Below are 21554 nucleotides of genomic sequence, written 5' to 3'. Positions count from 1 at the left end.
ATGGAGCCCGAGGCCAAGCCCTCCTCCTCCTGCTACGAGCGGCGGGTGCAGCCGTGCCTGGCCGAGCTGCTGGGCACTGCCCTCTTCACCTGCACGGGCTGCCTGGCCGCGCTGGAGCAGCCGGGGGGCGCGGGCCGCCTGCAGCCCGCCCTGGCGCACGGGCTGGCCCTGGCTGCCACCGTGGCCGTGCTGGGGGACATCAGGTAAGCAGGGGAGGTGGCCCTGGCTCCCACCCGCTGCCTTCCGAGCCCTGGTGGGCAGCGTGGCCCCTTGGGGGGTGGTGGCAGGGGTGGTGGCATCTTTGGTGGCACCCGCAGCACCGTGGGTTTGGGGCTGTTCACCTGGCTTTGGATTGCAGTGTTTCAGTTTTTAGCCCCTTTTAATAAAAATGGTCAAGCTGGAGAGGGAATATTCTCCTCTGGGAGTTGGAACTAGGAGATATTGAAGGGCCCTTCCAGCCCAAAGCATTCTATGATTTTGTGATTCTCTGTGGAGCTGAGATGGTTCCTTTCACAAGGATGTCAGAGCAAAGCATTTTGACCCAACTGTGCTCCTCCTGTGAGTATTTTCAGGTTTAAAAGCCAGGGTTTCAATGACTGAAAAGCACTGAAAAGCTGTTGTGTGGAGCTGAGGTGTGGATTTACCCCCAGGGAAGATGCTGCAAGAGTCCCAGGGGAGTTTCATTCCCTTCCCCGTGTCAGCTCCACACAGCCGGGGATGGGACTCTCCAGGCTGCCCCGGGTGGCCGGGCCAGGATCAGGGGCAGGCCCTGGGGTCCAGAGCAATGGGGTGATAATTCAGCAGTGCCTGGTGGGAGGGAGAGCAGCCCGGGTGGGGTTTGGGCAGTGGCACTCCTGACCCTCTGTGCCAGGTCCTGCTGCCCCCCAACCCTGGCACGGTGAAACAGGGGGGCTTCAGTGAGGGGCTGCAGGTTCACACTGAATCCTGAAATGGTTTGATTAGAAAGGACCTTAAATCCCACCAAATTCCACCCCTGCCAGGGCAGGGACACCTCCCACTGTCCCAGGCTGCTCCAAGCCCTGTCCAGCCTGGCTTTGGGCACTGCCAGGGATCCAGGGGCAGCCACAGCTGCTCTGGGCACCCTGTGCCAGGGCCTGCCCAGGGGAGGATTGAGCCCGGAGAAGGATTGAGCCCAGGGGAGGATTGAGCCCAGGGGAGGATTGAGCCCAGGGGAGGATTGAGCCCTGGGAAGGATTGAGCCCAGGGGAGGATTGAGCCCAGGGGAGGATTGAGCCCTGGGAAGGATTGAGCCCAGGGGAGGATTGAGCCCAGGGGAGGATTGAGCCCTGGGAAGGATTGAGCCCTAGGAAGGGTTGAGCCCAGGGAAGGATTGAGCCCAGGGAAGGATTGAGCCCAGGGAAGGATTGAGCCCAGGGAAGGGTTGAGCCCACGGAGGCTGGAGAGGAGCCCTGCCCAGGAGGGGTTCCCCAGCCAGGCTGCTCCCCAGGTGGGTTTGTGTGCAGCCAGGTCCCCCCTGAGCCCAGGGGGTGGTGTAGGGGAGCCCTGTCCAGCCAGGCACCAGCCCTGAGCAGCCCAGCTCCCTTCTCTCCTGGGGGCCCAATCCCAGCAGAGCAGTCAGATGTGCTGATGGTTCCCAGACTCTCTGACTCATCACCAGCAATTATCAGGCTGATCAGTTATGAAACCTGTTCATTAACCTGTGTCTCATGGTAATCAGTATTAATTAGAGGGCCTCTGTGTCTGACTTGCTTGTGCTTTCTGAGGTGAAGGATTTGGGTCTGGTACTGAGGGCCTGGCCCAGCAGCCCTGCTCTGCTGGGGATGTCCTGCCAGGCTGGTGCCAGCCCCACCGCTGCATTCCTGCAGCTCTGCCCAGCCCCCTGCCCACAGCTGCCCTGGCAGAGCTGCTCACAGCGACACATCCCCAAGTCCTGTCCCTCAGACTATCCCTGCTGGGCTGCAGGAGGGGCTGTGTGCCCAGCCTGCTGCTTTGCAGAGAGAGGACACAGCCGGATCCTGCTCCCCTGCAGCACGGAAGGACCGGGAAAGCATCCGTGCTTCCAGGCCAGCCCGGGAGGGAGCCCCGAGCTGGGTGAGCCCTCTGCTGATGCTCCTCTCTCTCTCCCCGGCAGCGGAGGCCACTTCAACCCCGCCGTGTCCCTGGCCGTGTGCCTGCTCGGGGGGCTGCACATCACCATGCTCATCCCCTACTGGCTGTGCCAGCTCTGCGGAGGGGTCATCGGAGCTGGCCTGGCAAAGGTACGGACCCGGGGGTGTCCCTGGGGCACGGGGACCGTCCCTGCCCTGCCCGGCTGGCCTGGCCTCCCCGCCTGCTGCGGGCTCTGGGGGCAGCGAACCTCTGCTCTGCGGAATTTGCTGTGCCCTCTAAGGGCTACAGGAGGACTCAGGGTGCCTCTGCGGCGCTGCCCTGCTCCCCCAGCTGTTTCCCCGTGCTCCCCCAGACCTTTCCCCGTGCCCGTTCCCCCAGCACTGTGCCCTAAGGGCTGTTTGGGTTCGGTGCTGCCCGTTCCCAGCACCGTGCCCCCACACCCCCGGGCAGCCGGGGCTCTCTCTCCCCCGGCCGGGAGCGGTTACCCCCGGTACCCCGGAGGTGCCCGGAGCCTTCTCGGTCGGGGCTGTGCTTGCCAGGAGCTCGGAGCTGCCTCTCCTCCCGCAGTTTAGCTCCTCTTTAAGCCGCCCACGCCGGCCCGGCAGCGAGCCCGGCTGCTGGCACGGGGCACAGCCTGGGCACCGCCGGCTCTCCCCGCAGGCGGTGGCACCGAGCGAGCGCTTCGGCAACGCCAGCGGCGGAGCCTTCGGCGGCCCCGCGGCCGGAGAGCAGCTGCCCGCCGCCCTGGGCGCCGAGATCCTGCTGAGCTCCTTCCTGCTCCTGGTGGTCTGCATGGGAGCCGTCAACGGCAGGACCAGCACCCCGCTGGCCCCGCTCTGCATCGGCCTCACCGTCACCGCCGGCATCCTGGCGGGGTGAGCCCCTGTCCCTCTGTCCCTCTGTCCCTCTGTCCCCGCGGGACCCACAGAGCCACCAGGGCCAGCGCTCCGGGGGCTGCTGGCACCGGGTGGGGCTCAGGAGGGACCGGGGCGGTGGGGTGGGACCGAGGACAGCTCTGAGCACCCTCCGGGGCACCCCAAATCCCACCGCGAGCTGCTGCACCCGGGATGGGATGGGATGGGATGGGATGGGATGGGATGGGATGGGATGGGATGGGATGGGATGGGATGGGATGGGATGGGATGGGATGGGATGGGATGGGATGGGATGGGATGGGATGGGATGGGATGGGATGGGACAGACCTGCCCTCCTGCAGCAGTGCAAGGACCCCTGCCACTGCAAGAACCCTGCCCTGACCAGGGAGGCCGTCAAATGAGCCCAGCGGGCGCTCTGGCAGTTTGGGAGGGCTGATGGGCCGGGGACAGGAGCAGGCCGGGCTCAGCCGGGAGCCGCAGCAGCCTCAGCTCCTCCCTGCACGTGGCACGGCAGCCGGCACTGCCCTGAGCCCCCGCCGTGGGCGATAAACCCCGGGCCTGCCCGGCCTGCGTTTGCCCTGGGAAGCCCTGAGCAAACAGGGGTTTGTGTCCCTCGTTTGTGTCCCTCGTTTGTGTCCCTCGTTTGTGTCCCTCGTTTGTGTCCCTCGTGTCCCCGCGGCCGCTGGCAGCACTGCCAGGCTCGGCCCCGCTCCGGTGCCACCGTGCGGGATAAGGAGCGCACGCAATTAGCGATGTTAATGGGTTAAGGCAGCGCCCACCCGCTCCGGCAGGACCCCGGGCCGTGTTTACGCAAACCCCTCGGCAAATATTTACCCTAAAGCTGTGATTGCTGCCGCCCTGCTCCCGTGTGCGAGCCGTGCGTGGCGTGCAGCCCTCCCGAGCAGAGCCTGGCTCCCTTGGCCCGAGCCCAGCGCCCAGCAGAGCCCCGGGACGGGGCCCCGGGAGGGGGATGCTGCTGCCCACCCCCTCACTGCCCCATCGCAGCGCCGAGGGGAGGGCGCTGCTCCCGTGTCCCGCTGGGATGGCGCAGCCACCGTGTTCCGCTTACAGGGGCGGCCTGTCCGGAGCCTGCATGAACCCAGCCCGAGCCTTCGGGCCGGCTCTGGTGGCGAACTGCTGGAACTACCACTGGCTCTACTGGGTAGGGCCCATGGCGGCCGCGCTCCTCGTCGCGGGGCTGGTGAGGTACGTGGCATCTGCATGGCACTGGCACCCTGCCACCCTGACCTTCCCTTTGCCCCAGGCTGCTGCCTCCTCCACTGGGCAAGGCTCCCAGCAGATGCTTTTCCAGAGGGGTGTCCAAGGGCTGGAGACTCCTTTCCCAGCCCGTGTCCACACGTGCCTTTGCTTCACCCGTGTCTTGTGTGGCCAATCAGCCTCAGGCTGGTGCAGCGCCCATGTCCTTGTTGCCATGGCAGGAGCACTGAGCCCGGATTTCTGTCTGTTTTTCCTCCCCAAAGGCTCCTGCTGGGTGACCAGGCCACCCGCCTGCTCCTGAAGTGACAGCGGGCACAGCACCCCATCCGTGGGCACTGGGTGCAGCCCAGCCCAGCCAGCGTGGAACCTCCTGCCCCTGCCACTTCCCCTTCATCCTGCCCCCCTCGGCACCTCCCTGGCACCCGTGGGCCAGCCACAGATCCTGTGCTGCTGGGCGAGGATGGAAACCTGGCTCTGCCTGCCCTGCCGTGCCAGGGGGCAGTGCTGCGGGCCGGGGGCTGCTCGGCAGAGGGGGCGCTGCCAGAGGCAGGAGAGTCAGCGGAAGGGGAGGCTGGAGCTGTGTGGGCAGGGGGAGAGGAGCCAGCGCAGCAGCTTTGCGTCAGCCGGGCATCCGTCCCCTCCGGCAGCGCTGCCCTGACTCATCCTGCGGCCTCCAGCCTCCCCTGGGGGCGTTCGTGGGGACCGTGCCCCGCCCGGGGGCTGCCCTGGCACCCCCAGCCCCAGACAGACACCCCCTGGTGTTTCCTGGCTAAGTCACTCAGGATTTTGGGAAACGATGGTTCGGGAAATGCCTGTTGCTTTCCCAGCCCCCGGCGTGGCTCGGAGGTGCCCTGGGCAGGGGCCGTGCCGAGAGAGCTGTGCCCGCAGCCCGGGCCGCCCATCCTGCCCAGCCGCGGGGCACCGGGCAGGAGCGGGGCTGGAGGCAGGAGAGGGAAAGGGCCGGGCTGTCCCGAGCCGGGTCAGAGCCCCTGCCCCGGGCAGGAGCCGGGCTTGGCTCGGGCTGCTCCCCCTCGGGCAGCAGCGGGGCTGGACAGCTCCCGGGTAGGGCAGACGCCTCCTCCCGCTCTCGCTGGTGGCTCTCGCTGTGCCAGGGCAGTTCCCAACTGTCCCCGTGAGGCTGGCAGGGCGCTGCCAATGTCACCTCTCTATTTTCAGCTCGTTTTCTGCTTTGCCGTGCCGGGAGGTGACCCGCGCAGGGCACAGGCACGCACAGAGATGTGTTTTTAGAGAAGGACAGCGCTGCGGAGATGCCGGAGCGAGGGAAGGCCGGGAATGGAGCATCCCTGGCTCGGGGTGGGGGGCGGCTGCCGCGCCCCCCCGGGCTGGGCAGGAACCGAGAGCCCCGGGAGGCTCCGGGGGCTCCAGGTGAGCCGGGAGCCCGGCAGCTGCTCATTCAGGGAGGAAAATGGTGCAACCCCCAGAAGGAGACAAATAGCATGAAGATGTCACCGGGACGGTTGCCATGGCAACGCCACAAAAATGCCGAACCAAACATGGAGCAGAATGGCTGTTTCCTCCCCGAAGGGAGCCCGTGGGGTGCTGGGGGGACCCCAGCGCGTCCCCGCCCCTGCCCGGGGCACAGCGCTCGGTGGGAGCGGGGCTGGGGCCCCCGGGCGTGACGGACTCCCTCCTTCCCCTTTCGAGAGGATGCTCGAGCCCGCAGGAAACGTGCTTGGCTGCGGCTGCTCTGCACCGGGCAGCCTCCTGCACCGCGGCTGCGTCCCGGAGCCCTGCACCCAAATCCATCCTGCACCCCAAATCCATCCTGCGCCGCAGGGACTGCCTGCGTCCCAGATTCCCCCTGCACCCCAAATCCATCCTGCACCCCAGCTCCCTCCTGTATCCCAGATCCATCCCACCCCCCATCTCCCTGCTGCACCCCAGCTTCAAGGCACCTCTGCCCAGAGGTGCAGGGCAGGGGGCTCGCAGGTCCCTGCAGGGCAGTGGTGCCTCTGCCCGGGTGCCCGGGTGCAGGGGACAGCAGGGGGACAGCCCGTGCACAGCCTCGTGTGCTGATGTGTTGGGCACATTCATCTTTCGTTTGTCAGGGTGACTTTTGACAAAGCATCTGTAACACCACGTTGTTTTTCCTTGAGTATTATTAAAGTGCTTGATTTATGCTAATTAAATACCAATTAACTTCCAAGCACTTAATGTGCTTTAAGGACATAAAATACATCTCATTCCCATTCAATTAAATTTGCATCAGGCCTGGACATGGGTCTGCACCGTGTTTTTATCAGCACATGGATCTGCTGGGATGTTGCCCGGGGTTTCCCAGGTTCTGGTGCCTGTTGGGATGGAAATGGCTCCGTAGGGGTGGGGATGGCGCTCAGGAGTAGGGGGTGCAGGATCCTGCTGCCACGGGCAGTCACAGCGTGGTCACTGCTGACATGAGGGGCTGGAGAGGCACCAGCACTCAGCCCCTGCCTGGTGGAGAGCTGGGATGAGCTCAGGGCATTTGGGAGAGATGCCAGAGGCTGCACAGACAGCAGGCACATGCCGGCCCAGGTGCCACCAGCTGTGCCCGGTGCCAGCACTTTGGGAACACAGGGAAAACAATCAGGGTGCTGCAGGAGAACAGCCAGCTCTTGCCTGTGCCTGCTGCTCAGCAGCCCTCACCCACAGTCTGGGAAAGGATCGGCTCCCAGCGTTTTCCCTTCCTGATCCTCCCTTCAGCAGGAGTGCAGGGCTCTGGCAGTGTGTTCCCCCGAAGCCTGCTGCTAAAACAGCAGCCCCCGAGCACAGGCAGCCCCGGGAGGGGTGCCAGGAGCGTGGCTGGGGGGGTTAGGATGGATGGGCACTATTAGAACGTGCCCCGTGAGGGCATCTGGGAATTCTCCTGTTGCTCAGCTCCAAAGGTTTTCTGCAGCTGGAGAAATCCCAGCCTGCAAAGAAGAGGTGAATGACTCCTTTTAGCTCGTGGTGCCCATCAGGCAGACCCGCAGCGGCTGCAGAGGGCGAACCCCCGGCTCATCTCGGGCGCGGTGCCCGCCCCGGCAGCTCCCGGTGCCGGTGCCAGGGGCTCCCAGGGGTGCTCCGGGGCCGGGCGGGGCTGGGTGGCTGCGTGGGCCCGCCCGGGGGACAGCGGAGGTGGGCGATGACGCGCGGAGCCAGCTCTGCGCGTGAGCTGGCAGCTGCATGTAGGAGCTGGGAGCGAGGGATGGAGGAGTGGGAGTGGGGATGGAATTCTGGGGAAGCTTCGGCAGCCGCGCCACCGGCGGCCGCTGCAGGCGGGGTGGGGATGGGCTCCTGCCCGCCCGGCTCGGCTGTGCCCGCGGGGCTGGGGCCGGGCCCTGAGGCTGCGCAGCATCCCTCGGCACCGTGCCACCTCCCCAGTGATGTGCCGTGGCCCCAGCACCGTGACACGCCCCTCGCCGCTGTGCCATGTCCCTCGCCCCCATGGCAATCCCCCAGCACTGCCCCGTGTGTCCAGCTCTGCCCCGTGCCCCCAGCACTGCCCCGTGTCCCCAGCTCTGCCCCGTGTCCCCAGCTCTGTGGCACCTCCCTGCCCCCGGAGCAGCCCCCCAGCACGGTGCCTGCCGTGCTCCCCATTTCCAAGCCCCGGCCGGGGACAGCGGGCACAGTCCCAGCTCAGTGCCGGGGACCGGGCCGCTCGGTGCCACAGCTGCTCCCTGTGGCAGAGCGGGCACGGCCCTGGAGCGAGGCCGGTGGGAGGGAAATGTGGGAAGAGGGGTTTCCCCCCGCCCCCGGTCCACCCCACTTCTCCTTCTCGTCACTGCACTGATCTTTCATTTCCTCTCATTGGCATCGTCCCCCCGCTGGGGCTCTCCGGAGAGGGGCTGGCACAGAGGTGTCCCCTGGGGACCCCCGCTCCCTGGAGCCCCATTCCCCGCAGTGCAGGAGGAGCAGACCCCCCCTCCTTGCCGACATCCAGCCTCCGAAGGCTTCCTGTGCCCAGCACTGCTGGAGCTGAAGGATTTACATTTTAAAGGGGTTTTAGAATGGATTTGCACAGACATTTATTTGCAAGTGTTATTTTTTTTTTCAGCTTTTGCCACTTTGAATGTTTGTGGAGAAGAAATAACAGACAGAAACCACAGCAGGGAAAGCCTCGGAGAACTCGTTTGTGCTCATGCAAATACGGCGAGAGTGGCAGTCCGGGGTCACACCGGCGATCCTCAGCGGCAGCCCGTGCCGTGTCGCTGTCTCTCCCGGGGCTGTCAGCTCCCGCGGGTCGCCAGCGGCGAGCGGCGGGACCGCGGGTGCGGGCAGCTCCGTGCCACCCCGGGGCCGCCTGGGGCCGGCGGGAGCGAGGGCTCGGAGGGGAACGCCGCTCGCGTTCTGCGCCGGCAGCAGCCAGAATGCCGCACAATAAATAGCCTTTTTAATTACCGCACAATATTTACAAGATTGCTTCCTCATTTGGGAAATTAAAACAAATGCTCCATCAAAATGATCAACACTGTGCAGAGAGCGCGGGGCTGATGGAGGAACCCTCGGGCTGCCGATGGAGGCGGCGCTGGCGCCTCGGGGCTGCCTCTGCCCCGGGTCACCGCCGTGCCCGGCAGCCCCGGCCGGCTCCGGCAGCTCGGCCTGGCGCGGCTCGGCCCGGAGGAGACCAGAGGGGTGGCAGGGGGGGCTAGCTGCCAGGGCCGCTCACCCGGCATGGGCTCCGGAGCGGCTGTCAGGGAGGTGGCTGTCCCCTTGTCCCCTCGTCCCCTTGTCCCCTTGTCGCCTGCCCCCGCGGCGGTGCTGCCGGTCTGACGGGGTCCCGGGCCCGGGTCCCCCCCGCCTGGGCCGGTGGGTGGCCGCGGGGTCCGAGTTGGGTCCCCGCCGTGCTTCGGGCCCCCTGAGCATCCTCGAGATGTCCCTGTGGGCTGGGGTGGCCTCTGGGGACTGAACGCCCCAGGCCTGCTCTTCTCCCAGCCCCCTTCCCATTCCGAGCTCTTCCCTCAGCTCTTTCCTCCTTGTTTTGTTTTTTTTTCCAGAACTCCCGTTGCCATGGGAACGGTGACATCCCGAGCCGGGCGGAGCGGAGGGAGCGCGGCTGCCCGGGGCTACCCCGGACACGGGCGGGGGTCCCACGGGTGGGGGATCCCAGGGCCCCACGGGCAGGGAATTCCCTGGAGCGCTCCTATTCCAGCGGAAAGAGCAACGGGATTTAATTACATTCGAGCACCTGCTGCCAGTCCAGCCAGTCCTTTCAGGGGAAGAAATTCCGTCTGGAATGAACGGGGTGGGGTGGGGAAAAAGCAGGATGGCTCTTAGCACCCAAATGTGGGTTTATAAAGGAGCTCGCAGGACCTGATGGATGCCAGCCAGGAAAATTTGGGGTTATGGACAGTTCATCCTCCTTGCTTCCGGAGCGGGGAGGATGCCTGGGGAGCCCAGGTGACATCTCACGGGCTGTCCTGGGGGTGCAGGAGCAGCTGGGTTTCATGGGGACACTGGGAGAAGGAATGGAGAGGGAGAGCTGGGAATGGGGTGGGCTCCGAGCCCCTGCAGTGTGTCAGTGCCAGCGCGACCCCCGGGAGACAGGGCACAGCCTGGGCAGGACACAGCCCGGGGGCGGCCACGGCCCGACGCGCAAGGAAATCCCCACGGCCACCATCACGGGAAAAGCCCCAAAGCTTCTGGGGGCTCTGTGGCCCTGCAGGACCGCAGCACGGCCGGGGTCAGGCACTGCCCGTCCCGGTGCTGCGGATCCCGGCTCTGAGGAGCATGAGGGAGCTGCAGGAGCCGCAGCAGAGAGGGAAAAGCCAGAAAACAATTTACAGCTTCCTGCAGATGGCAACCGGTACGATCTGGCTGACAAACACAGATGAGCAAGAGTGAGGGAGGGATAAATAAACCTCGCAGCTCGTGGAGTAAAACAACCCGCTGGGATTTGCTGCAGAAAATTCCCACTCGGCCGGCGCCGGGCTCCCTATCCCTGCGCCGGGCCGGGCACTGCGGCAGGACCCCGGGGACACCGGCAGGACCCCGGGGACACCGCCAGGGCTCCGGGGACACCGCCAGGGCTCCGGGGACACCGCCAGGGCTCCGGGGACACCGTGTCCTCCCACCTGCTGCCCCGCGGTGCCCTCGGGGCCATTGAACACAGGAGCAGCCGAGGCAGAGCGGCAAAACCAGCCCGAGTCATTTCAGCAGAGACCAGGGAAAGCCTCATGCAAGTGTTTTCCAAAATTAATTTGGGTCCTAAACTGCTGAAGCCCCAAGTCTTTCTAGGGGACTTTCTTTCTGTTGCTCTTTTTTTTTTTTTTTTTAATGAAACTTTTTCAAAATATTTCTGGAAATTTATGACAGGTATGTTGTCCTCTGCCTGCAACATTTTTTTCATCGTTTTTCCTCCCGGTGAGGAGCTGAAGGGACGCGATGCGCGGGATGTGGCCCTGGAGAGGGTGACCAGGGGGACACCAGAGCACAGCGAGGCAGGACTCCGGCACTCCCGGCCGCAGCTCCCGCCTGCCCGCTCGCCCTCAGGCTGGAATAATCTGCAGTGGAAAACAACACGAGATAAGGGCGGTGAGAAACAGCGAGCCCCTCCCTGCGCTCCATCCCGGGCTGGTCCGTGCCGGGAAGTGCCCGGGACAGCCGGGCTGGGGCTCCTGGGGAGGGGCAGAGCCCGGAGCCGCAGGGGCACAAACCCAGCGAGCCCCGATGCGCTGTGCAGCCTCTGCGTGCAGGGATTTCAGCACCCAGGGCAGGCCCCCGGCCAGGCCGGATAAGCCGGGGTGGCCAAAGGCCAAAGGCATCGCAGGAACATCTGGGATTTCCATATCCCAGGCCTGAGGCGCCCGGGTTACAGGGTTCTGGAAACGAGCACCCCGGCACATCCCGGCCCCTGCTGCGCCCGATGGGGCCCGGCAGTGAGGAGCAGCGGAGGGCGGCTGCGAGGGAAGGGATTACTGGCTCGGCTGGGAGGAAAACCCTCCCAGGCAAAGCTTAATGAAGAAATCATTGTTCAGGGATCAGCCCTGCGCCGTTAATGAGCCTCGTTGTTATTTAAATGAGGCTCCTGGAAGGGCTGGGTGAAGAATTCATTATGAGATGAATTTTCTGAGCAATGTGATGAATGATGGGTATAAAACCAGCCTTCCCTCGGGAGAAGGAAGCTGCAGAGAAATTCAGCTCCTGGGAGAGAGCAGCTGGAGTTTGCCATGGCACAAGCAGAATTACTGTGCAGCCCGGAGCAGGCAGGTGCTGCAGCCCGGCCCGGGGACAGCAGAGGCTTGGTGGCTCTGCTCCCCTCCTGCTTCCCCTTGGCTCTGCCTCCAGAGCTGGGCTGTGCCACCAGGCTGCTCCGAGCCCTGTCCTTGGGCACTGCCAGGGATCCAGGGGCAGCCACAGCTGCTCTGGGCACCTGTGCCAGGGCCTGCCCACCCTCCCAGCCAGGAATTCCTTCCCAATATCCCATCCAGCCTTGCTCTCTGGCAGTGGAAGCCATTCCCTGTGTGCTGTCCCTCCATCCCTTCCCCCAGTCTCTCTCCAGCTCTCCTGGAAATCCCACAGGCTCTGGAAGTGGCTCTGAGCTCTCCCTGGGGCTTTCTCTTCATCTTGCACCAGCTCGAGCCTATCACTCACAGTTCGGTCTTGCTGTTGAGTTTGAGTCTTGCTTTTTAATCCAGCATAAAAATGTAATGCTGTCCTTGACTCTTCATGCTGTTGCTTGGCTGTCCCAAGCCCGCAGCTCCCCTTTGCACCCCGGTGAGAGGTGTGGAGGTGACAGTGCCACTCTGCCCCTGCCACCACCCTGACCTCCCCCTGCACTAACCCAGTGTGGAACACAGAAGAAATTAAAAAGTTGGATCAATAGCAAGGAATAACCACAACTTCCTGTGGAGTTATAGGACATGGAAGCCAATTATTGATCAGATGGTTTGGGAACCAAGCAACAACACCCCAAGGATTTCACCACAAACTTTGCTCAACCAACTGTGCAGGAAGGCGGTTTGATGTGGGCCGTTTCTGGGTACATAAAACAGAATTAATTTGTTCTCCCTGCAAGCCAGCAGCCAGGAATATGAAATATTTAAATAGCCTAAGCATGTTTGGCATGTGCCGAGCCATGCGAGCACCCTGAGCCGGCGGGGCTCGGAGCAGCTCTGGGCAGGTGGGGTGGCCGTGTCCCCACTGCAGGCAGCAGAGGCTGTGCAGGGCTCGGAGCAGCTCTGGGCAGTGTCCCTGAGGCTGTGCAGGGCTCGGAGCACCTCTGGGCAGTGTCCCTGAGGCTGTGCAGGGCTCGGAGCAGCTCTGGGCAGTGTCCCTGAGGCTGTGCAGGGCTCGGAGCAGCTCTGGGCACTGTCCCTGAGGCTGTGCACGGCTCGGAGCAGCTCTGGGCAGTGTCCCTGAGGCTGCGCAGGGCTCGGAGCACCTCTGGGCAGTGTCCCTCACTGCAGGGAGCTGAGGCTGTGCAGCCCCGGGCAGGGAACAGCGCCGGCTCCTCATCCCACCCATCCACCTGCAGCACGCCCTGCCGAGAGGAGGGATGGAGAAAGGCCCTTGGCTCTGAGGAATGAGGATGTGTTCGCACAAACCCCGGACACCAGGCGCTGCAGCTCTGAGCTGGGAGTGTTTCACTCCTCTGGCACGGCCCTGCTGCCCCTCACAGCCTGGGAACTGCAGTCCCAGGCCACTCCTGCACCCTGGGAGTCCTGGGCAAGCCGCGAGCCTGGGGACGGGGATGGAGGGAACCCAGTTTAACTCCTTCCTGCAGCTCCCTGCCAGCTGCTGCATCCCCCGTGCTCAGGGCACCCTCGGGGGCGGCAGTTCCGTGTTTGCTCCGCCCGGGTTTCCTCCTCTCTGCCCAGCACACCTGGGTGTCTCTGCCCGCCGTGTTCACTCTCCTCCCGGCGGGCAGAGGTGCTCTGGGGGCCACGGCCGCCGGGAGCCCTCTGTGGCCCCGCAGTGTCCCGATGTCCTCAGGACAGCCCTGCCCGGGTCCCGCCCGTCCCATCCCGGAGCAGGCAGACATTCCACATCCGCACGGCCGGGCGCGGCGGGGCTGCTGGAGGCAAAGGAAATGATGGATGTTCACATCCAGGACGGGAGCAGGGGCTGCTCCAGCCGGGCGGCGCTGTGGCCGTGCCTCCGCGGCTGTCCCCGCGTCCCCGCGGCTGTCCCCTCGCTCCGGCCGCTCCGGAGCTTTATGTAAGCTCAGGCGCCAAGGTTTGGGCTTTTTCTCGCCCAGCGGCGGCTGTGAAGGATCTCCTGCCGCCGGCGCGTGGGGAGCTGGGTCTCTCCTCACATGAACGCAGCATCTCTCTCCCCGCTCCATCCTCGCTGCACGGAGGACGTGGAACACGCGAAAACTGTGAAAGCAGAAAGGGAAAAACCAGAGCAGCTGATGCCAGCCCGCTGCGGGGGGTGCCTGTCACCCCGCCCGTCCCCAGTGTCCCCACGGAACCCGGGGCAGGCCCCCTCCCCTCCCCAGCTCTGCCCCCCCGGGATGCCCCGGCCTGCGGCTCCAGCTGCGGCTCCAGCTGCGGTTCTGCCCCCGGGCCCTTTGTCCCGTGGGGTCTGACCGCGGCTGTGCTGCCCCCGGGGACCCCCGAGCAGCCTCTGAGCGGGGGCTGAAGAGCCAGCTGCTGTGAGCAGTGACAAGATCCTCCAGGGTTTGCGGGGATCAGGATTTTCTGCCCAAGAAGATCCCTGTCTCTGTTCCAGGATGCCTGTCCCTGCTCCTGGATCCCTGTTCCAGGATCGCGGTTCCAGGATCCCTGCCCCTTCTCCAGGGTCCCTGTCCCTACTCCAGGATCCCTCCTGGCCTGCTGGGTGAGGCCAAGAGGACAAACGGATGTGGAAGCTGCCGAGCGCTGCTCAGGCACCTCTATGTTTAATTACAGCTGGACTTTTCCTCCACCTGTTTCCTGTGGCAGACCTGGGTCCCGAAGGAGAAGGAGATTAAAAAAGAGAGAGGAATCTGTTCTCCAGCTTTTTTGAACTCTTCAGAGGAGGCCGGTGCGGGCAGCAACATCCCCACATCAGCGCGGGCTGGAGGCTGCCGTGCCCGCCGGGCGCTCCCGCAGGAGCGGCTGCTCCGGGATCCGGGATCGGGACGGCGGCTCCCGCACACCCAGGGGCTCCCGCACACCCAGGGGCTCCCGCACACCCGTGTGGGGCAGAGCTTTCCCAGGAAATGGGGAAATTCTGCTGGGCTGTGGGGTTGTGTCCCTTTGCTGGGCTCTGGGGCCGGCTGCGGCGGGCGCTGTCCAGCGCAGCCCACCCCTCGCTGTCAGCCGAGCCCCCGAGCCCCGCTGGTGGGGCTGCGGGATTTCCTGGCGAGGTTCGAGTTCCCGGCTCCTGCCCCGACCCCGCAGCTCACGCCGGGCTCCCACATTTCCCAGCTCGAGCTCCCCCTTCCCAGAGCAGCTCCTCGGCTGCCTGCGGGGAGGATGAGGAGGGGGAGGATGAGGTCCCTTCCTGAGGATGTGAATCACGCTCCAGGGGAGGCTGCCCTGCTCCCGCTGCCTCCTTGCCCCGGCAGCCGGGGAGGCAGCCGAGCTCGGCTGTGGCAGCTCCATGGAGATCCCTGCGTGGCAGGCAGTGAGACACCTCTTCCCACAGCGCTGGGGGGTTCGGTGCCTTCTCTGCAGCAGGAGCTGGTGGAGGGGAAAACAGCGTTAGATGGCAGACTTTGATGGGAACAGGAGCGAACTGGGCTGGTTTCCCCTCTGCTCCACCACGGTGCTCCCCCGAGAGCGGCTGCTCAGGGTTGTTTGTGTGAGTGAGTCCCTCTGCACACCTGGGGGACTGCCCTTGCTTTAATAAATATAACAGCTTCCTCAGAGGAAGGAGCTGCTGGGATGTTCATCCCCAGGTCTCAGAGCGCTGGGGGGATCTGGGTCCTCAGCTTTTGTGAAAATTAGCACGGCCATGAAGATCCTGCCTTTAATATGACGTGACTCAGAGCGCACTAAATAATGAAAAAAGTAAAATTAAGTAGAATTACGTAAACTAAGGGAAGAAGAAAGCGATCCCCTGAGAGCAAGAACTGTACCTGGCTTTTGTACTTTTGTACCACGGCCCAGCAGTGACAAAAGTTTGAGCATGATTATCATGATTATCAACACTCGTAGGGGGAAATGAAAGCCATATTCTCTGCATTCCACATGCAGCAGTTATGGGGGCTGTCCTTGGAAAATGGGAACATACAGTAAAAAACAACAAGGCAGAAACAGGCAGAGCCCTGGGTTTACAGTTAAAATGAGCAGAACCCAGGCTGGAGCGGCTCCACGTGCAGTGCAGCAGCGCTGAGGGGAACACCCCTCTCCCCTCAAACAGCGCAGAGGGAAGGAGCCAAACCGCCCTGTAATTATTCCCATTATTGCTGGGTTCCTTCCCGTGCAGGAGGAGTTATTTCTGCCCCACAGCTCCCTGGCTGAGCCCGCCGTGAGCGGGGCTCCCGGGGCAGGGGGACCCCCGGTGTGGCCAGGGCTGCTGCGCACAGAAAGCCCCACGTGTGGCCCCCACACCCCGGGGACGTTCCCTCGTCCCCTCCCAGCACGGCACAGCACCGGCAGGGACGGCTGCCATTGGTTTCTCCTTCTTAGCAGGAAAATCAGACGGTGCCGAGAGATGGAACCAGCCTGCTGTTCCTGGGAGGGTGACATCAGCAGGACAGGTCAGCCCTGTTTTATTACTGCAGTAAACCTTTTAAAGCAGCTGCATAATAACAGCCCTGGGCCTATTTCAGGAAAGCCTCCTGGGTGTTTAATTCCATGGAGTGAGTGGGGCTTTCTTCAGAGAAAGAGCATGTAGGATGGAGGGCTGGATCACAGCGGAGCAGGGATGGTCCTGGGCCTCAAAAGGGGAAGGATCACGTGGGTGCAGATACAGAATTCAGTCCCAGAAATGAGAATTTAGAAAGACTTTTTAATGGAAATACGGTTACGTTTCACTTGGAATTGTCTCGTGTTTTGAATTTGAATTCTGATCTCCTCAGCACCCAGAGCAGGACAGTGCAGCACCAGGCGGCCCAGGGAGACCTGGATGTCAGAGGAGGAGGCTGATGGATCTGATTTTCCACTTCTGTGGGTGCTGTCAGGGAGTGAGAGAGATGAATGGCGGATGTGGTTGGAAAACTCCTCTGTGCCAGCCAGCTGAGATGCTTGCAGTGGGTTGGTAAAAAAAGATCATTATTCCAACTGCAAATTCAAAACATCATTTCCAGAGGCCAACTGAGCTGGTGGTTTGTGCCCAGTGTCTGTGTGAGCCTTGTGTTTGTGTGAGCCCTGTGTCAGTGTGAGCCCAGCACCCAGCCTGGCACAGCTGCTGTGCCTGAGCTCCTGCCTGGATCCCCTCTGGACCTGACTCATGTTCTGCAGAAAATTAGGGTAGAAAAAACCAGTCTGGCCTCAACAGTGGGAAGTCTGGGGCTCAGGAGGACCCAGCAGTGTCACTGCCAGTCCTGCAGAGGGCATGGAGCAGTTCAGGCGTCCCCATGGCTGGCACGAAGACATCCATATCTAATTCCCACTGAGTCCTGCTCCTTTCCCCACCCACTGGCTCAGGCAGTGAGACAGGATGATGTCCCTGCCTTGGTGACCCTGCCAAGAGCCCTGCCTCACGTGGGCTGCCAGAGGGGTCATCCCTGCCCATTCCTGGTGTCCATCTCTGCCCATTCCCGCTGTCCATCCCTGCCCATTCCCTGTGTCCATCCCTGCCCGTTCCTGCTATCCATCCCTGCCCATTCCCACTGTCCATCCCTGCCCATTCCCGCTGTCCATCCCTGCCCATTCCCTGTGTCCATCCCTGCCCGTTCCCACTGTCCATCCCTGCCCGTTCCCACTGTCCATCCCTGCCCGTTCCCGCTGTCCATCCCTGCCCATTCCTGGTGTCCATCCCTGCCCGTTCCCACTGTCCATCCCTGCCCGTTCCCTCTGTCCATCCCTGCCCATTCCTGGTGTCCATCCCTGCCCGTTCCCACTGTCCATCCCTGCCCGTTCCCGCTGTCCATCCCTGCCCCATTCCTGGTGTCCATCCCTGCCCGTTCCCTCTGTCCATCCCTGCCCATGCCCAGTGTCCATCCCTGCCCATTCCTGGTGTCCATCCCTGCCCATTCCCGCTGTCCATCCCTGTCCATGCCCACTGTCCATCCCTGCCCATGCCCAGTGTCCATCCCTGCCCATGCCCAGTGTCCATCCCTGCCTGTTCCCTCTGTCCATCCCTGCCCATTCCCGCTGTCCATCCCTGCCCATGCCCAGTGTCCATCCTTGTCGGTGCCCGGTGCTCCCCGGGCATCCCCACGGGATGCAGACGCTCTATGCAAATGAAGGGCGGGGCCGGGCCCCATGCAAACCAACATGCAAATCGAGGGGGGCGTGGCCGTGCCAAGGCGCGCGGGGGGCGGGGCTCGCGGTGCAGCGAGGTGCCGGGGGCGCGGCCGGCGATGCAGATGAGGGCGGGGCGGTACCGCATGTAAATGAGGGGGCGTGGCCCGGCGGGCGGTGTCGGAGCCTCCCGCCAGCTGCGGGCAGCGGCCCCGAGCGCGGCCCCGGCAGCGCAGCCGGAGCAGCGGCAGCCCCGGCGGAGCAGCGGAGCGGGCCGGGCCGGGCCCGCAGCCCCCGCGCAGCATGGCCGAGCCGCCGGCGGCAGCGCCGGCCCCCGAGGGCGAGGAGGGCCCGGTGCGCTTCGCCCGCAAGGGCGCCCTGCGGCAGAAGAACGTGCACGAGGTGAAGAACCACAAGTTCACGGCGCGCTTCTTCAAGCAGCCCACCTTCTGCAGCCACTGCACGGACTTCATCTGGTGAGCCTTCCCCCGGACCGCCGCAGCCGCTCCGGGACACCGGCTCGGCGGGACACCCTCCTCGGGCTCGCCCTCGCCACGCTCCGGGCCCCTCTCCTCCCGTCCCGGCTCCCCCCGTCCCGTCCCGTCCCGTCCCGTCCCCCGGTGCCCGCTCCCCTCCGGCCGGCGGCTCGGGCAGGGCGGCCGCGCCGCGGGGCCGGGGCCGGTGTCTCACTCCGCCTCTCTCTCCGCAGGGGCTTCGGCAAGCAGGGCTTCCAGTGTCAAGGTGAGTGTGGCGCTGCCGGGGGCTGAGGGGGTCCGCGCTCCGCGTCCGCCCCCGGGTCCGGCCCCGCGTCCCCTGCGGGCAGCGTCCCCGCGGCACCGGCCCGAGCATCCCCGCGGCAGCGCGGAGCAGCTTAGTCATTTTTTAATCAACCCAGCAACTAGTCGGTGCCTTTAAGCCGGTCGAGTGTCGTTAGCAGAGATAAGCGCCCGGCACTTCAGCTAAATCCCCCTAAAAAGGCCGAGGGGAGTTTGTTTTTAATGTACTTAACACCAAAACATGTGTTGGGTGGCGAACGGGCTGGGCGAGGGCTGCTCCGCGGCTGGAACTGCGCAGCCGGCGAGGACTTGAATGGCTTACTTGTGTTGCTGGGGAAAAAAAAAATGAGGCTTTATAACCAAATATGTTGCAGTAGCCGGGTTACTATGACCATAATTCTTTGTTCTGATAATGCTGGGATTCTGGAGAGGCTCTTCAGGGATCTGGGATGTCCCCCCGGGAAATTCGGCTGAATTACCCAGGCGTTATCAGGTTGCTGTTGTAGCCAGCCCAGCTGGGGGCTGCTCCTGCTCGGGCTCACCCTGGCCCGTGGGTCCCACCTGTGTGGGGTTCAAACGGGGCTGCTGCTCACAGCTGCTGGCAGTGAAATTTTGCTTTTGTGAATATTTGGGACAGAGTTTTATTCTGGTGGGTGGCTGACTCCCAAGCTGAGGTATTTGGCATGCAAACAAACGTGCTTTAGAGCTCTGAAAGGCTCCTCTTCACAGCTGTCCTTGGGGTTTTGGCGTGGCACAGTGGGTGTGAGGAGCTGGGCTGGGTCTGGAGCATCCCTGCAGCTGCCTGTACGAGCAGTGTGAGGCTAATCCAATTTAAACGATGCTGCTCCTCATCCTTTACACTTGCCACATGCATATAACCTTAAAATACCAAAGCCATCTCCCTGCCACCTCCCAACGCCCGGCCTGAAGGCCTGGACAGGTGTTGGCAGGCAGAGGAGAGTGGATATGGAGACTAAAATGTATCCTAGGGCTGTTTCTCAAGGTCACAGCTTCCCCTGGTACCTGAGGTTTCACACATGGGCAGTTCAGTCTCGTTACTGAGAGGAATTCTGTGCGCCTCAGATCTCTGGTTTGGTCTTCCCAGGCTTTCCTGGCTGTGAATTCCCTGACTTTCCTTACAGTGAGGAGTATTTGTGCAAACACCATGTCTGTGAAATCCAGAGTGTGTTGTGGAGAGGTGGGGACCACGTACCAGCCCGGCAGGGTTTGCCTGCATTATTTCAGAGCCTGCTCAGATCTACCTGAGCATCCAGTGTCGGGTAACTGGCGCCTTTCCAAGTCTCTTCCAGCTGTCAGGAGCTGTTATCCAAACCTGTAACTGTGCTCTTGCTTCAAGGTTCACCCTCAGATGTTTTTGGGCAGTGTTGAAGCTGCCCTGGCTGCGAGGGCAGCGGGTGGGCCGGAGGAGCTGGGCTCGGAGCGGTCGAGCAGGAGGGGGGGGCAGGAGCCCTTGTGAGCTGCAGTGGCACCAGCAGCACTGCCAGGGTGTCAGTGCCACCCCCAGGGGTGCGTGACACGTCTGTGACATCCCCTTCTCCCTTAAGAACCCCCTTGGCAGGTCACTCTGGTGTTCCAGGGGTGTGTGCCACAGGGGATGTTGGCTGTGCAGCAGGGAATCCTGCAGCTCCAGCTCTGCACACCAGCCCAGCCTCTGCCTTCCTAAGATCACTGCTCGGTGGGCTTCCCCAGAGCCCAGCTGGGAGGGGCTGAGGTGCCCAGGTGAAGGTGCTCCCGTGGGGGAGGCAGCTGTGGGGCGAGGGCACCCAGCAGTGCCCCGGGGTGTGTCCCTGCAGGGCATTTCCAGCTCGGGGTGCAGGACACGCCGTGTGTCCCTGCAGGGCATTTCCAGCTCGGGAATTCAACCCTGAGGTCTCTGCCACTGCCATCTGCTCTGGAATCACGGCTGCCCCGGGGCTTGGGAGGCAGAACTGGGGGTGCCAGGGCTGGCACTGCCCCGCTCCAGCGGTGCCAGGGGAGCCGTGCTCGTGCTGGACTGTGCGGGGACCCCCAGCTTTGGGTCTGTGCCCCACAGGTTGTGCCACAGCTGCTGTAGAGCTTGGCAAATATTGACACGGAGGCAGAAAATCCTGGGGCTGGCTTTTGTGCAGGGGTTCTTCAGCCCCACGGGGCTCTGGGGTGAGGGTCTGCTCTCCCTTTAGCGAGCACAGCTATAATTTAACTTCAACAACTTCCCCGCGTGTCTCGTCCCGTCGTGCTGTGGGATGGCTGGAATGCAGCTGGGGCACACGCCTGTCTGCTCTCAGCTGTTGCTGCTGCTGTGCCCGCTTTAAGTAGGTTTTCACCTGTGCCCTGATTTCTTTCTAGGGCATTTGCAATAATTAGATTGTTAATTAGCTCATTACTTGTGACTTTTGGCAGGAAGTTAGCAGAAACTGACTCTTTGTAGCTTGAAATACTAATGGGTACCACAAAATGCCACTTAATTGCCCGCTAATCTGCTGCTTATCCTCGCACACAATCTCCTCCTTATCCTCGTGCTCATCTGAACACTTCCTGGGCCAACGTCTCTCTGGTGAGCCGGAGAGTGTCTGGGTGTGGGCAGGGAGGGCTGTGCGCGCCCCTCCAGGAGCAGGGCTGCTTCTGGCGGGCGAACAAAAAGAAATCAATATCTTGTGGGTGTTGGAAGCTGAGGATGTGCCTGGAGCTGCCAGGAAGATGAACTCCTCCCGAGGGAGGCTCGGTGCCCCCTGGCTGCCTCTCCGCCCGCGGTACAGAGGGGCTCTCTGGCCCTGCTGCAGCTGGAAGGTGCAGGAGCTGCTCAGGAACAGAGAAAAGGAGTGTGTGTTCTGCCCTTCCCAGGCTGGGGCTCATCCCGGCAGTGCCAGCGCCAGGAATGCTTTGGGAGGGAGGGAGCAGCCCCTCGGTGTCTGCAGCCTGGGGAAGCCAAGCCTTGGCTCTCCCGACGTAGGAAGTGCTGTAGGATGCTAAAGAAAAGGGAACTGCTTTGAAAGCTTCTGACAGTGAAGTTCTGGTCGCCTTCTGGGAACGTGCTGCTGCTGGGAACTGGCAGCTTTCTCCTCCCTGCGGGTGTTTCCCCCGCCTTGGCACCCTCGGGGCCGTTTCTGCTCTGTCCAGGCAGCTCCTGGTCCTCGTGTGGGTCAGGGATGTGATCCTGTGAGGGGGACGTGGCCCCCGGAGCTGGGTTTGCTCAGCCTGGAGTCGCTGTGGCTGGGCAGAGGTGAGGAGCAGTGGAACATGATTCACACTTGGGAGCAAAAAATAACCTGCATCTGTCGCCGCTTTCGTGTGTACCATGTAGAAAAGCTCTTGGAAAGGAGAATCTTGATTCTTCCTG

General features: G+C 63.2%; 2 protein-coding genes across 2 annotated transcripts in view; both read left to right on the top strand.

Annotated features, from left to right (window-relative positions):
- AQP8 (aquaporin 8) lies at positions 1 to 4491 on the top strand (the record flags this gene model as incomplete). The annotated part of the gene is made up of 5 exons (XM_084216234.1): positions 1 to 203; positions 2114 to 2240; positions 2752 to 2966; positions 4039 to 4173; positions 4449 to 4491. 5 exons carry the CDS (start codon positions 1 to 3, stop codon positions 4489 to 4491), a joined length of 723 nt encoding a protein of 240 aa, XP_084072360.1.
- A 13253-nt stretch (positions 4492 to 17744) lies between these two features.
- Positions 17745 to 21554, top strand: part of PRKCB (protein kinase C beta) — a gene marked incomplete at its 5' end in the record, with an annotated part of 83314 nt that continues 79504 nt past the window's right edge. Inside the window, 2 exons of the mRNA XM_084216727.1 lie at positions 17745 to 17917; positions 18151 to 18182. Coding sequence (XP_084072853.1) covers positions 17745 to 17917; positions 18151 to 18182 — 205 coding nt within the window. The remainder of the gene's footprint in view (positions 17918 to 18150; positions 18183 to 21554) is intronic.

Source organism: Fringilla coelebs, assembly GCF_963513975.1.
Source record: "Fringilla coelebs genome assembly, chromosome: 16".
Classification (NCBI taxonomy): Eukaryota; Metazoa; Chordata; class Aves; order Passeriformes; family Fringillidae; genus Fringilla; species Fringilla coelebs.
The sequence above is the reverse complement of the archived record's forward strand: the minus strand, read 5'-3'. Positions and strand labels throughout refer to the sequence as shown.